We start from the raw sequence: 15,134 nt of genomic DNA on the forward strand, positions 1-15,134 counted from the left end.
TGTTTGTGTAACATGTTATGCATTAAAGTTTAAAAGTAGCTATAAATACCGTATTTAGGAAAAATGAACTGAGCAGCTATAAAACATCTAGGTCAGGGGTGAGCCGCTGTGCAAGGGCCAGATGCACCAGAGGGGAATACCCATCAACGGTAGGATTGTATTTAGCCTGAAGTTTTTTATGACAAAGAATGTGATGGAATTAAGCTTCTGCATCTGATGTCTGAGTGGCCAAATAATCCGTTAATGTTTACATGTCTTGAATCTCAGTATTTTTTTTAAAGAAATTAGTTATATGGCATGACAAAACTTGTAAGTTTCATGGCATTTCAGATAGACTTAGAAATAGTTTGCTCTTCTCTGAGTCTGCTCTCCCCGCTGAAGAAGTGTTATATTTTATGGATCCTAGTTGTGGCGGGGGGGGGGGGGGGGGGGGGGGGGTGTCCTCGATTTAGGGAAATGAGAATAATCTGGAAGTACTCAGTAACATATTCAGAATGCTTAAAGCTGGAAGATAGAACCATTAACCTAAAGGAGGAAGAGAAAGAATGCTCCTTTGATTGGCAACATTGATTAAGGAATGTTATAATTGGGATGGTCTTGGTCAGTATTCTTTGCGAATCATCATTAAATGAACCAACAGGGGCACCTGGATGGCTCAGTCGGTTGAGCGTCCGACTTCGGCTCTGTCATGATCTCACAGTTTGTGGGTTTGAGCCCCGCGTCAGGCTCTGTGCCGACAGCTCGGAGTCTGGAGCCTGCTTCAGATTCTGTGTCTCCTTCTCTCTCTGCCCCTCCCCTGATCATGCTTTGTCTCACTTTGTTTCTCAAAAATAAATAAATGTAAAAAAGATTTTTTTAAATGAACCACCATATTGTGCATTTAATATGAGTTTCATTGCCCTATCCTTTCTGATGTTGGAATTAGATCAACATTGTTACATGGCAATATATATGAATACCAGTCCAAGTAGTTACCATATGCATAGACCACTAACTTCACTAGACAATTAGGTAGTCTCTGCTCTCTTAAGTTTATTTTTTTAATACAGTATTAATCTCAAGGTCTAAGTAAATATATAACCTAGGACAGAATATACACACGCATATACACCAGAAAGAGTACATGTAATGTTAAAAGCCAAGCATTCAAATTTATACAAGTATTACTTGTATCCGTAGTGCAGGATTATGCACAAGCAAACGAGATCCTGTAGGTGGGATCATTAATACTTTGAGTTGGTCCGTAGGTGACAGATGAGGTCACTGAAGCCTGGACACCTAGCAGGTGACTTACTCAAAGTCAAGATGATAGAAAGCATGAATCCAAGTCTGGTGTTCTGCTCTTTACACCCTTCTGCCTCTCTAGAGTCGAAATGAAATCTACACGGGGCAAGGAATGCATTGGATTAACTCTGGGAGATGTTTGTAAATCTAAAATTCAAATAATGCTGTGGAAGATAAGAAAATAGATGCTTTAACTATATTTACACCAGATATATTAAAGAACAGCATCATCCACATCTGATTTAGGTACCCACTTTAATTGATCAGTCTCAGATTTGTCTTGATCATCTCCTTACTAATGACCTTATGTTTAATAAAATGCAAATCCATTTGAGATGCCTCTCATAGCTGTGCTTCTCAAGTAAATCAGTACCTATTTGCCGACGCCTCATTTATCAAGGAAGGAAAGCTTTACTTCACGTGCAAGTTAATGTAAGATACTTTATCAGTTCATAGTTCCTAAGAAGTTGGTGTTCATAGCAACAGATAAATTATTGCAACCTTTGTTACGCTTTCAAAATAAGTTTGCTTAGTTTATGAATATATGTTGTAATACGAAATTCTGTTTTAGTAAGGACCCAAATTCCTTGTGGTTACTTACGAAAAACTTGTATAGCTTCATCATCACCCAAAAATTTGAAAAAATCCCTTTTAAGATTTCATCAGTAGTGCAGATTATATTAGAAACTTTTCTGCCTAGTTCTTATTTTGCAAGTGTAAGATTTCTTTTCAAAGACCATGCCATCAAGTACAGAATGGGCTGAATATGGACCTATGAAAGGTGCATATAATGATACTGGAATTCATTAAGAATTAGTTTCTCCATGAGTTTGTAACAGGGCAAGAGGTAGAAAATAGTACATACTTCGCTACTGTATTCTATTAGTGGTTAATCTAATCTTGTTTTCTACCCAATTAGAGTTTATTGGTTAATTTAATTATCTACATTATTAATATGAGAAACCCACAAATAGATCATCTCTTTTTCTTTTCAAGTTTGTTTATTTTGAGAGAGAGAGAGAGCGGGCATGTGTGAGAGGGCACATGTGTGTGTGCAGACAGGGGAGGGGCAGAGAGAGAGAGAGAGAGAGAGAGAGAGAGAGAAAATCCCAAGCAGGCTCTGCACCGTGAGCACAGAACCCCATATGGGGATCCTTGAACTAATGAACTGTGAGGTCATGACCTGAGCCAGAATCAAGAGTCTGATGCTTAACTAACTGAGCCACCCAGGGGCCCCAGATTTAGATAACTTCAGAGTCTCAGTGCTGACACAAAGGGATGGCTCAGAGTCTTCCCACAGTACCCCCACCCCCCCAAGTCTTCATCAGCTCCCTGGTGCTCACCCCCCATAATCCTGCAGTCTGGAAGAGAGCAGCATAATTGCTTTATTATCTGCTGTCTCAGGACTCAGCCTCCAGCTCCCACTTCTGACCAGTCTCTCTGGATTCCCTCTTCTATAAAAATTTTAAGCCACTGCTATTAAGAACCCCTTCACCCTCTAAGGTTAGATTGTATTATTGGGCTATGTTCCTTATGTGTAGTCAGTTTTTTTTTTTTTTTTTCTCCAAAGTTTATTCATTTATTTTGAGAGAGAGAGTGCAAATGGGGGAGGGGCAGAGAGCGAGGGAGAGAGAGAATCCCAAGCAGGGGCTTCAACTCAGCCTTAAGATCATGACCTGAGCTGAAGCTGGACGCTTAACTGACTGAGCCACCCAGGCTCCCCTGTGTGTGGTCCGTCCTTAAGCAGCCGGACAGCGGAAGTAAGGTCTCTGCTGTTGTACATTGTGAATCCCTTTCTAGCTCAGGCCGGTTCAAAGTGGAGACGTGTTTTCTTCAGTATTTTGGCACACTCTCCTAACTTCGTGGTACGTTCCTGCAGGTGAGCTTGCATGACACTCGGTTACTTCGACAGCCCTGAGCCTGAGTGTGCAGTGTGTGGAGGTTGAATTCCTCACTCTGCTCCTGGACCGGAGCAGCCTTGGTCCCGGGCACTGAGTCTGACACAGCTGCCCCAAAATGGGGTGGGAGGGCGAGGGAGGGGAACTAACTGTGTTCTGCTCCAGCAGCCATCAGAGCCCTTAGGAAGCGTTATTTTCATTCCTTTGTTTAATCACAGTGTCAGCCATTTAAGTAAAACGATACGTAAGATCATTTGATGATCTCTGATGAGACGTACAGTAGCTAGATATTAGAATGTGTATCTATGCTAGAATACTGTATTCGAAAGTATAAAAAACTTTGCTAGCTTGGCGTATGTTAGAGCAGAGCTTCCCAGCCTGTGCACCCCAAAAGGGTTACACGTGTGCCCAAGCCGTGGCCTCCTTCAGCCCACACGTGGTTCAAGGAGCCTCTGGGCCAGTCCATTCTTGGCCTCCACAGCCCATCCACTGATCCTGGTACCTGCTGCAAATTTCATTTTTTATTGTACTTTGAAGTGTTGAAAACGCAGTATCAAAGACAGATAGGAGTTTGAGAGTTTAATTTTATGCTACGCACCAGCAAGAACAAAAGGCGCATAGTACTTTCTTACTATGATTTCTTGTCCACAAAGCACAGAGGAAAAAAGGTTTCAGAATCGACCATATTTTTCTATATGCATGCTGAATGGAGACCCTCTGTCAGGTAATGGCTGTATGCTTCCGCTGGGTACAAATGTTACCTTTTTTTATGGGAACTCTGTGAGGTATACATCTAATATTTTTTCCCTCCTGAAAACATGAACTGTTAGATAACAGCCCTCTCTAACGGGGCAAGGAGTATTACCCACATTTTTAATATATAATCTTTTCTGTCAAACCTCTTATTTGACTTCATCGTTGCTTTTGCCAGTGGACGCATCCATGGAGCATAAATGTAATGCCCGCTCTCAGTTCTGGAAACTAAGACTGAGGGGAGTAAAAACAGGTAGACTTAAAGTTTATAAATGGAGAGTACATGAACACTCACAGTCAGTAACGCTGTGAATTGTGCACTTTGTGACTAACCGAAAGGACAGCCATGAGATTCAGGAGAGAGAACCAAAGGGAGAGCATTTGTAAATGTTTTTCTTTCTCCTTGACACAGAACGTGTGACTAAATCCCCTTCAGGGTTAAATGCACAGAGGAGGTGGCTTCCAGGTGTTCTTGATTATATCTGAGCCATCCATCTCCTCTGAAAACTTGCAGGTTTCTGTGCCTCCTTCACATTTGTGAATTACAATACCCATAGTTCTTAACATTTTACAGAAACTTTGTTATCCTTCTGTGTCAAATTATTATTCTTTTTTTAACAAGACTGGATAGTTACCCCTGACCTATGTTTATACAAGAATAGGTTTGGGGATATCATTTCTGTAAGGTGATACATCTCTGACTATGGTTGATACTTTCGATGGACAGGTTGTTTTGACATTCATACTCAGTAAAATAACATTTCAGGATGGTGAGAGAGCAAAATTAATTGATGGAAGAAGGTGGACACAATTGAAAAACAGGCTCAAAACTTAGGAAGTATTTATCTTTTGTTTTATTCAAAAGAAATTATTGAGTACTGAAAGTGTTTTTAAGAAGACGCTCAGCTGACCGAAGTGTTTTATTGGGTTCCATTCCTGTAGTTTCCTGCATCATCCCAAAGAACACATACCATTTTGATAACTTGTAATTTAGCCATTAAACTCTCCACATTTAATAAATAAATGGTTGATACATTTATTGAATACTTACATTGTGTTAAGTTCTACATTCAATATCTCTAATTCTCAAAGCAACCGCATTGGCTGTTACCCTTATTTACCTCTAGTTCATAGATGAGGTTGAGGGACACAGAAATCAATAGCAAGCCCAAGGTCACACAGTGACTAAGGGCAAAGCTTGGAATTTATATGTGTGTTCTCTGACTTGACTCTGTTATCTGACCCCCTTTGCTCTCGGCTGCCTCCCATGCACTACACTACCTCCCCTGTCTCTGTGACCCTCTCCCCATCCCTCACAGGCATCCCTTTTTTCTTACTATAGTATTGTGATGGCTTTTTATGAAGCTGACTTATAAAATAAGTAGGATGACCAACTATCTGGTTTGCCCCAGACTTCCCCAGTTCCAGAACTTTTAAGTCCTGCATCCCGGGAAAACCCCTCCCTTCTGGGCAGACTGGGACACTTGGTCATGTTCAGCCTATTCCTTCCTCCAACCCTGTCCTGCATCTCCATCCATTCCCCATCCCTCAAGCCCTGGCATCTTAGAGCTGAGATATGAGGCTAGAGAATTAGGCGCAAATCAAGATTTTAAAAAATATGTACCCTTTTTGGTACTAAAAACAGTGTTTATATGTCTTGTTATTTCTGTATCCATGTGCTTCCAAGTAGCCTTGTCAAAATGTGGAGACACAGTGCATGGTGTCATGTCTCCATGAATACTGTCTGATGCACATAAAATGTATCAAGAGGATTGATGGAGGGAGGGGCACCTGGTGGCTCAGTCAGTTAAGCTTCCAACTTCAGCTCAGGTCATGATCTCATGGTTCGTGGGTTCGAGCCCCGCATTGGGCTCTGTGCTGACATCTCGGAGCCTGGAGCCTGCTTTGCTTTGTGTGTCTCCCTCTCTCTCTGCCCCTTTCCCGTTCACGGTCGCTTGCGCGCGCTCTCTCTCTCTCTCTCTCTCTCTCTCTCAAAAAACAAACAAACATTAAAAAAATGTTTTTAAGAGGATTGACATACCCCCAACACAGGGGAGCAGGAAGGAATGGAGTAGATAGCACATTCACATTCTCCTCAATATTATTATGTATTATTTGAAGTTTTTATAAGAATTTTTATGTAATGTGTTAATAAAAGGGACTTTTAAATATTTTTAAAAGACCTTTCAGCATTTTAAGAATTTCATTTGGTTTTTTTGGGGGGGCGCTTGGGTGGCTCAGTCCGTTAAGTCTCTGACTCTTGATTTCAGCTCAGGTCCTGATCTCATAGTTCATGAGATCGAGCCCCGCATTCACCTCTGTGCTGACGGCATGGAGCCTGCTTGGGATTCTCTCTCTTCCTCTCCCTCTCTCTCTGCCCCTCCCCTGCTTGAGTGCATGTGCACATACTGTCTCAGAATAAACTTGAAAAAAAAGATGAAAAGTCCTACAACATATTGAGTGTTTGTTCACCTTTCTGTAGACCAGTGAAAGACAGACTCCCTTCTCTGCAGTCTGTACAATACACGAACCAGGTACTGAGCATTTAGTTCAGCTGGGGATGCATCTAGGCCTCTACCCAAGGACTGAGGTCTGTTCGGATCTCTCCTTCCATGAGCACAACTTGCTTAACTGTGTCGGGTTTCTCGCTTATAAGACTTTGGATAATATGACAAAGTATAGTACCACATTTTATGTGATTGATACCTGTTTATATTCTTACATGGAGTTCTGTTTTGAAGTTGATCTTGACTTCAGGGCTGAGGTAAGCACTGTCATGTTGTCACGTGGAGAAGGAGATGGAGTGCTCCTGAAATAGGCGCGATGTCATTAATGCTGCTGATAACGGTTTCTGCATGCGTTTCTTTGTGTGTGTGTTTCTTGTGTGTGTGTGTAAGTTCTGTCTAGACGACTGAGCGGGCTTCGCATCCTTGTCTGTGTGAGGCTGTAGGATCACAGCTCAGAACTAACATGTATCTTTGTGTGATGACAATCATAAGGTTGTGCTCAAGTCGGGAGAAGAACATCAGTTACGGTTGGTACTTTTAATTGTGTTGACTTTGCACAAACTCCTTCCCCTTACATTTGACAATTTTCACTTGAGGCAAATGATCTTGGTACTTGGTTAAATCTTTGAGATTCTCTTTGGTGTTTTAGAATTAGTGGGTTCAAAGAGATTCCAGTTTTAAAATGTATGTGCTATGTATTTTCATTAACTGTTGAATGTTTGACTTTGATATTTTTCTTTTTATGTTTGAAAGGGTTGGTATTTTTTTATTACAAAGACCTTCAAAAGAGGATATCGCCTTACCTTACAAAATAAGATTTAGGTTTGATTTACAACAACCACCAAAAAAACATTTCTGTAAGTGAATATTTTATAATAGCAATAGATTCCCAAGAGAAATTGTTGAAAACCATCTGTATATATCTAGAAGAAGGTGCTCATCTCTTTGGGATTGTTTAGATCACAATTTAGGACACAAAAAGGATTAAGGACTGATGTTTGCTTTGAAAAGTTATTTAGGTGTGTATTCTCAGAAATTACACAATAATGGCTCTTACTCCCATTCGTTTAAAAATCACTAATTTTATCACCATGAAGTATTTGATAAAACCTGTTTCTTTTCACACAAATTAGGAAGCTGTGGGGTTTGTAAGCTCTGAAAGTTCTATTAACTACGGCCATGTCCTCTTTCCAAAATATCTTACTCAGCATTCAGTCATTTGTCAAAACTGTATTTTCCTATTTCTGAAAGCTATGAAACACGTTATGTCATTTTTCTTACTACACAGTTGGAGAATCTGATGCTGGATAAAGATGGCCACATAAAAATTACAGATTTTGGACTTTGCAAAGAAGGGATTACAGATGCGGCCACCATGAAGACGTTCTGTGGAACACCAGAATATCTGGCACCAGAGGTAGGCTGTGCTTCCATTCGTAGGGAGAGTAACAGGGCCATAATGTTTTGCAGGGTAAACTGCTTAGCATTAAAAATCATTGCAGTGCCTACTACTTTCTTATAATTTTAATTCCGGTATTATTGATGTACCGTATAATATTAGTTTCGGGTGTACAATACAGTGATTAAACACTTCCCTCAGCAGGACAGGTGCACTCCTCAATCCCCATCACCTATTTCACCCACCCCCCCACCTGCCTCCCCTCTGGCAGCCACCTACTTGTTCTCTAGAGTTGAGTCTGTTTCTTGGTTTGCCTCTCTCTCTTTTCCTTTGTTTTGTTGCTTAAATTCCACCAACAGGAATTAACAAGTGAATTGCTTTCACTTGTTTAACATGGTATGATAGAGTAAGAATATGTAGAAAGTAAATTTTATAAACTTTATGAGCACAAAGGTACTAACTTCCATAGAGTAAGTCAATTTTTATTTTTTGGCGATGTACATTTTATTTTTTGATTAGGCCCGTTTTGATTCATTTATTAAAATCAAGTAATTGGATGGCATCAGCAAGAATGCTTGCGGTTTTATAAACTACCGTGGATCTTCCTTCGAAAACAAAGACACGGTGATAATTTACATTTGTAGTGTTGTGAATTTTTATACTTCATTACTATAGGAAAAGTAAATGAAATGACAGTAGCCACATTTTGGAATTCATGCCAAAGCAGTCCCAACCAGTGACCTCCCCATGCTGAGGGTTCCACAATAATCTGCTAATTTGTTTGTTAAACAACTACATATTATGTGTCTACTATGTATTGGGTATTTTTCTGGGTGATGTGGTTACAGAGCGAGACACAAAAGACACTGCTGTCCAGAATGAAACAATAAAAATTGGGAAATAACATAATGTCAGCTAATGAGTGAGTGCCAGGGAGAAAATAAAGCTAGGTGAAGGGAAGGGTGTGGTGTGGTGGCCATTTTAGATAGAGTTCAAATTACTCTCGCCGTGTAACAAACCACTCCAGATCCTAGTTGTGAAAAACAACCATTCTGTGTGATCTCGGATTCAGAGTCAGGAATAGTCAGGGGACAGCAGGGATGGCTTATCTCTGCTCCACAGCATGTGGGGCCGCAGCCAGAAGGACGCTGCAGCCATGGGGTGACGTGTGACTGGAGGCTGGAATCTGGAAGCATCTTCACTCACATGTCTGACGACCGATGTTCCTGTCCACTGGTACCCGAACAGGACTGTCAACAGGAGCGTTTATGTAGAGCCTCCACGTTGCAATGTGGTCCAGGCTTCCTCATAACCTGACGGCTCCAGGGCAGTCCGACTTCTTTGGCTTTGGGCTCTAAAAGTGAGTGTCCTAGGAGTGCCTGGCTGGCTCAGTCGGTTAAGCATCTGACTCTCAATTTCAGCTCAGGTTATGATCTCACGATTCATGAGTCTGAGCCCTGCATCCGGCTCTGCGCTGTCAGTGCAGAACTCTGGCTCCCTCTGTCTCTGCCCCTTCCCTGCTTGCACGCTATATCTCTTTCAAAATAAACAAAAAAAAAAAACTTAAAAAAAAAATGAGTGTCCTTAGGAACAAGTTATGAGCTGTTTCCCTTTTCTTTGTTTTGTTTTTGTTCTTTTTGTTCACCTGGCAAACATTAAGAATGTTTTATTAGTTGTTTGCAAATTCCTTTTTATAGTATGTTTTTAATAATTTTATTAAAGTACAGGTCACATACCATAAAATACAGCAGTGGTTTTTACTATGTTCACAAAATTATACGACTGTCACCAACGTTGAATTCCAGAGTATTTTCATCACTCTAACAACAAAACCCATACCCATAGTTCCCCCTCCCCGCTGGCAGCTACAACCCACTTTCTGTCTGTATAGATGTGCCTGTTCCGGATACTTCCACCAATGGAATCCTACAATATGAGGCTGGTTGTGTGGCTTCTTTCACATAGTATGTTTTCAAGGTGTGTCCATGTTTTTACCATGTTAATGGTACTTCATTCCTTTTTGTGGCCAAATAATATTCCATTGTATGGATATGCCACATTTGGTTTATCCATTCAGCAGTCTGTGGACATTTGGTTTGCTTCTAGCGTGGGGCTGTAATGCTGCTGGCAGACATTTGTGCGTGCGTCCCCTTTAGTGGCCTGGTTTCAGAAACTGCACCTATGCTTACTGGCGAAGCAGTCTGAGACCACACAGATTGAAGGGGTGGTGACCCCGACGCCCACCTCCCCTTCGTAGAAGAGCGTGTGAGATGGGAGATAGTGTTGCAGCTGTCTTTGGAAGATACGGTCTTCTGCAGATAGGACGTTGGGGGAGGTGAGGCTTGGCCAGAGACCTGAATGCTGAGGAGGTAGCTCTGCAGGGTGGAGGGGACGAGCTCTCCAGACACAGGGAGCAATGAGCACGGAACCTGAGGCAGGAACATGCCCAGTTCTTCCCTCAAACTCCAATAAGGTTAGTGTGGCTGGAGCCAAAGACCGAGGCAGGCATCTGATCTCTGATGGGTGAAGGTTACAGTTGATTGAACACCTGCTGTATAGGTGCGTTGCGTGTTTGGAATGACCTTTTTGTGATAGCATCCTTGATGTTTTTTTAAAGGTGAGGGGACTGAGGATCAGAACTCTTTTTCAATGGAATCTGTACACAGCAGGGAGGTGGTGGCAAGAGGAACAGGATTGTAACTAGGTCCATCTGGGAAAGGCCACTTTTGCTTTTCTAACGACAGGTGTTATGGCCCCCAAAAGTCACACTTTCAAGGCCACTTATAGATGTGAATAATTGTCAGTTTTAAAATGAATGCTTTATAAATGCTCAACAGGAAAAGGTAATTAAGAGAAATTAGGCAGTAGGAATACATTGCATTTCCTATACATGTATAACTCATGCCAGTTTGTTATTATAATAGTTTTTTTAATTAGAGAGTAAATTTACATTTCAAGATTATTGCATAATTATAAATAAGTGCTAATAATTTGAAATGCAGTACATTTCCAAATACTATTTTCTCAAGAGCTGACAAAAATATTATTTTTCTCTGTCATAAAATCTAGAGTTTAAGATTCTCCCACTTATTGTGGTGAATTAGGTAAAATTTTAGGAACACTGTTCCTTATTGATTCAAATACAAGATCGTATTTTCTAGAAGAGAGTTGTTTTTGTGAATATCATGAAAAACAAATTCTTTGTTTCTCTGGAGTTCAATTACCCCTGTTCTCTATGCACCATGGATAGTACTGTCCTGTATTTAGAATAACAAAATTAGTTGTGTCACAGTTAAGGGAAATTATTTCTGAAGAAGATAAACACATCTCATTTCATTCAGAAGCAGATGATCTGTCAAGAAACAAAGATACTGTTTTACATGCTTATATCATCAACTGAAGAACAAAACCAAGGGTTTCATGCAAGAAGGATCCAGTTGTTTCTAAATAGCAACTTTACAATACCCAAGAAATTATCCATTTCTTTAAAAAAAAAAAAAAAGTAAGAAAACATTTCTGTGTACCTATTTTTGGTTTTTTTTTGGGGGGGGGGGGGGGGATATTACAGAAGCCTGGTCTTTAACAGCAATTTCTATACCCGTGGCTGATTCCTATCTTTTTGTTTAATGAGAAACAGAGACAGAGCGTGAGTGGGGGAGGGGCAGGGAGAGAGGGAGACACAGAATCTGAAGCAGGCTCCAGGCTCCTATGTGGGGCTCACACTCAGGAACTGTGAGATCATGACCTGAGCTGAAGTTGGATGCTTAACCAACTGAGCCACCCAGTCGTCCCCATGGCTGATTTCTAATTACAGTCTCAGCCCCTGATTTTTGATCATGGTAGTTGCCATTTGGGGATGACAGTTCTAACTTCTCATGCAATTTAAATTCTTACATTTTTTAAGTATTTCTGTCAATCATTACATTTTTGTTAAATAGGGGTAACTTTGAATGTGTTTTACTTTTAAGAACAAGAATTGAAGTCCTTATTTCTTCTCTCCGATATGGACCATTTCACTGTAGAATTCTCTCATTCGTTAAAGAGGTACTTACTGAGTATTTATTAGGTGTCACGCATTATGTTGGGGACTGGGAATAGAAAGAGAGTAAGAAATGGTTTTTGTCCTCAAGTAGCTTGCTATTTACCGGGGTGATAAGAGACGGAAAACAATCCTGACTGTGCAAGAAAATAATTACTTTACTGGGGATCTGCCTGGTGTGGTGGAAGAAGGCAGGGTGCGTAAGCCTGCTGGGAGGGTCCGGGGGCGGTCAGTGGGAGACGGGAGAGGAGGCTGGACACGGACACAGGGATTGGAATGCAAAGGAGTTTAGGTCTGATCTCTTGGAGAGTCACTTCTGAATTGAGAGCAAGGCAATAACGTGATCAGATACACGTGGTCAGAGTTAGTGGGCAAGAGCGACACTAGCTTCTCCCCTTTACTTTGGATGGTGTCCCTCACTTTTCTTGAACCTTGACATTTCTGGCACATTCCATCGTCAGTGCCGGACTTTTCTTCATAGCATGTGAGTGATCAGACCTGGAATACATTCCTGATTTCCTGCTTCTCTTGTGAATGGCTCAGTGTCAGCATTGTCTCTTCCTCCACAAGACTTGCTTCCACGTTATGGAGAGATCTCTGCACAATCTGTGTGTCAGCGAGCAGTGGTCACCCTCTGCCAGTTAATTGTCTCAATTGGGCAGAAGTGCTTTGCTACTTAAAGATACATGAAGGCTATCAAAAGATACTTCAAAAAAGACTTAGAGATCAGGTCAAAACCCTATTGTTTCCTGTCGGATAAATCAGGCTCCTAGCTGATTTTAAAAATAAACTTAAATTTTAACTAAACTTAAGTTTCTTCTTAAAAAACCCCACAAAAGAGGACTCTTACGGTATAAAAAATGCCCTTTTTTAAAAAAGAGAAGAGAATATTTACAACCATTCTCTTACCTCTTTTGGTGAAGAATTAGAGATATTTATTGATAAAGAATAAAATCATGTGGTTTTTTCTTTTTTTTTAAAGAGGCTGGAGAAATACAGTCCTAGCAGGATATAACATATGCATTTAGTGTCCTACATCTTTAAAAATGCACTAGTATGTATTGGTTTTAAATGAATGTTTGCTCTTTCTTATATTAGAAGAAAGAAAATTTATCTGCCATACGTTATGGACAAGAAGATATTTTGGGGGGATTTTGTTTTTGTAATCCACACTGCATTTTCAATCTAGAAATTATAAAAGAAATTGGAAATCACATATAAGACCTTACTGTTAAATGTTATTATTTGATTTGGCTCTCATTGAATCCAAGCCACTTTATGCAGTGCTAATTATTTAGTCTCAGCTTTGCTCTTGAGTTAGCAGTACCTGATCAACTTTCCAACTGTAAAACAGTTTGAAAATCAAATGTAGCTTACATGCAAGACCCAACAAAATTAAAAGTGTTAAGTACGTTTTGGCAGTTCACTTTTATTATGCCCAGTCCTCAAATGTACCAGCAGATAATCATCTGAATGTTAGTTATTTTTCACATGCTTATGTGATCACACAAAAAGTACATGCTAAAAAGAAGCAGATGGTGACAGATGGGGAAGGTTGAATAAGGTGGTTTTGGAAACCTAGAGAAATGCACTTCTGTAATAGTGTAAAAATAAAAATTATTTGATAATCAAGTTAGAACTAACAAAAAGATTGCAAAAAAATGACTTGGCTGGTGGAAAATATCTAGTATCTAGTATCTAGTTGTGGTTGCTATTCAGAAAAAAATACATATATAATTATATTTCATGTGAATGTAAAATATTTTTTCCAGTGGCTAAAGATGCATTGTTTGATGTTTTCTTAGTTTTCAGAACCTCATGTTTTCGAAAACATCCACTTGCTGTCATTTTATTTGCTTTTATTTTGAAGCCTGCTGTCTTTACTATCTTTTATATAATGTATAATTTGAAATAGACAAGAATATTTTGCTATTTGGATAAAGAAAGATTTGCTTGAAGTTATTGTGATGCCATAGAGGTAATAGCACAAATGGAAGTTAAATTTTATATAAATTTAAAGCCAGAGAAATACATTCGCTTCTTCAGCATGAGCTAAGAGCATTATATAAATTAAGGATAAAGGATGTTGCTGGCTTGAAGTGGTATATGGGTAGTGGGGGGCGGTTAGAACCTAACTGGATTTAAATGCATTATGTGGACTTTTATTTCTTTATTTTAAATACAACAAAGAATAGATGTAAAAGATGTCATTTCATGGGCTCTGTCAATAGTGTCTTCAGATCTTGAGAAAAATGAATGAGCCCAGGGCTACATATGTTTGCACATTTAATCTGTAGGTAAAAACAGTAGCACAGTTACATTTTGCTTAGCCCTTGGACAAAATTCTACTGTTTCAAACAGATTGTGAAACCAAGTCTTAAAATGGCTGAGCATTTTGTAGAAATACAAAGTTTTAGTAGCCTTTCTAAAACCGTGTACATCCCTAATATTTTATTTGTTAATAATTCATGTTGCACTCCTCCTCTTAAGGTATTTTTGAAAAACCCTTATCCTCCTGAATGGTTCTGAAAAGGATCCATCCATACTCAGGGGAAAAGTAAGTGACAGAGATATTAGTTCAGATAGAAGCTGTCTGCTTATGTAGAAGCGTATTTAAGGACTTCTAACTGTCCTGAGCTGGCTTACTACTTGTACTGTTTCTGGGTAATATTAAAAATCATCCCATTCCTCCCCACCCCCAGGTTGGATGTTACTTACATATGAGCTAAAGTAGTATTTTTGGTTCAACATTTAATGTCTCAGTATGTGTTAAGTTGAGGCTTCTACTTCCCAGGGGTCTGTCACTTCTGTGGCAGCTACCTGTCACCTAACGTTCTTCGCAATGGTGTATGGTCTTTTGACTTTAACAGTAAGAATATTTGCTTTTGGAATGATTCTAGGTTAAGCACAAAGTTTAATTTTAAATTCTCTGACGCATGAGGACGTACACAAAACTCACCCTCCCTGGGTGCCGCTAGTGATGGCCTGTATATTTTACAGTGGCTGTATTGACTTTGGTGACAAAGACCCAATTTCTTGGGATCCCGTTATGACTCTTGCTCCGGGATAAAGGGGCAGGGTAGAACTCTCCGGGAAGATGTGTGTTTAAGTATGATTCAGCCACCAGTATTGTATCCATTTCACTTTTCTCTGGTTCAAGAATGTCGCCTGCTCTATCCAGAGATTGCTTTTGAGAGGACGCCGTTAGCTGTATGCAAGGACTTACGTATACATGCCAGGAAATAGCCCTAAAA

The 15,134-nt window shown here is 40.0% G+C and overlaps 1 protein-coding gene across 6 annotated transcripts in view; it reads left to right on the forward strand.

Annotated features, from left to right (window-relative positions):
• AKT3 (AKT serine/threonine kinase 3) overlaps positions 1-15,134 on the forward strand; it is a 305,967-nt gene that overhangs the window by 241,326 nt on the left and 49,507 nt on the right. For all 6 annotated transcript variants that reach the window (XM_078440960.2, XM_078440956.2, XM_078440957.2 and 3 more), the window contains one exon: positions 7,731-7,859. In XM_078440960.2, the coding sequence (XP_078297086.1) occupies positions 7,731-7,859 (129 nt within the window). The remainder of the gene's footprint in view (positions 1-7,730; positions 7,860-15,134) is intronic.

The sequence above is a fragment of the Panthera onca genome, chromosome F1, assembly GCF_046562875.1.
Source record: "Panthera onca isolate mPanOnc1 chromosome F1, mPanOnc1 haplotype 2, whole genome shotgun sequence".
In the NCBI taxonomy this organism is placed as follows: Eukaryota; Metazoa; Chordata; class Mammalia; order Carnivora; family Felidae; genus Panthera; species Panthera onca.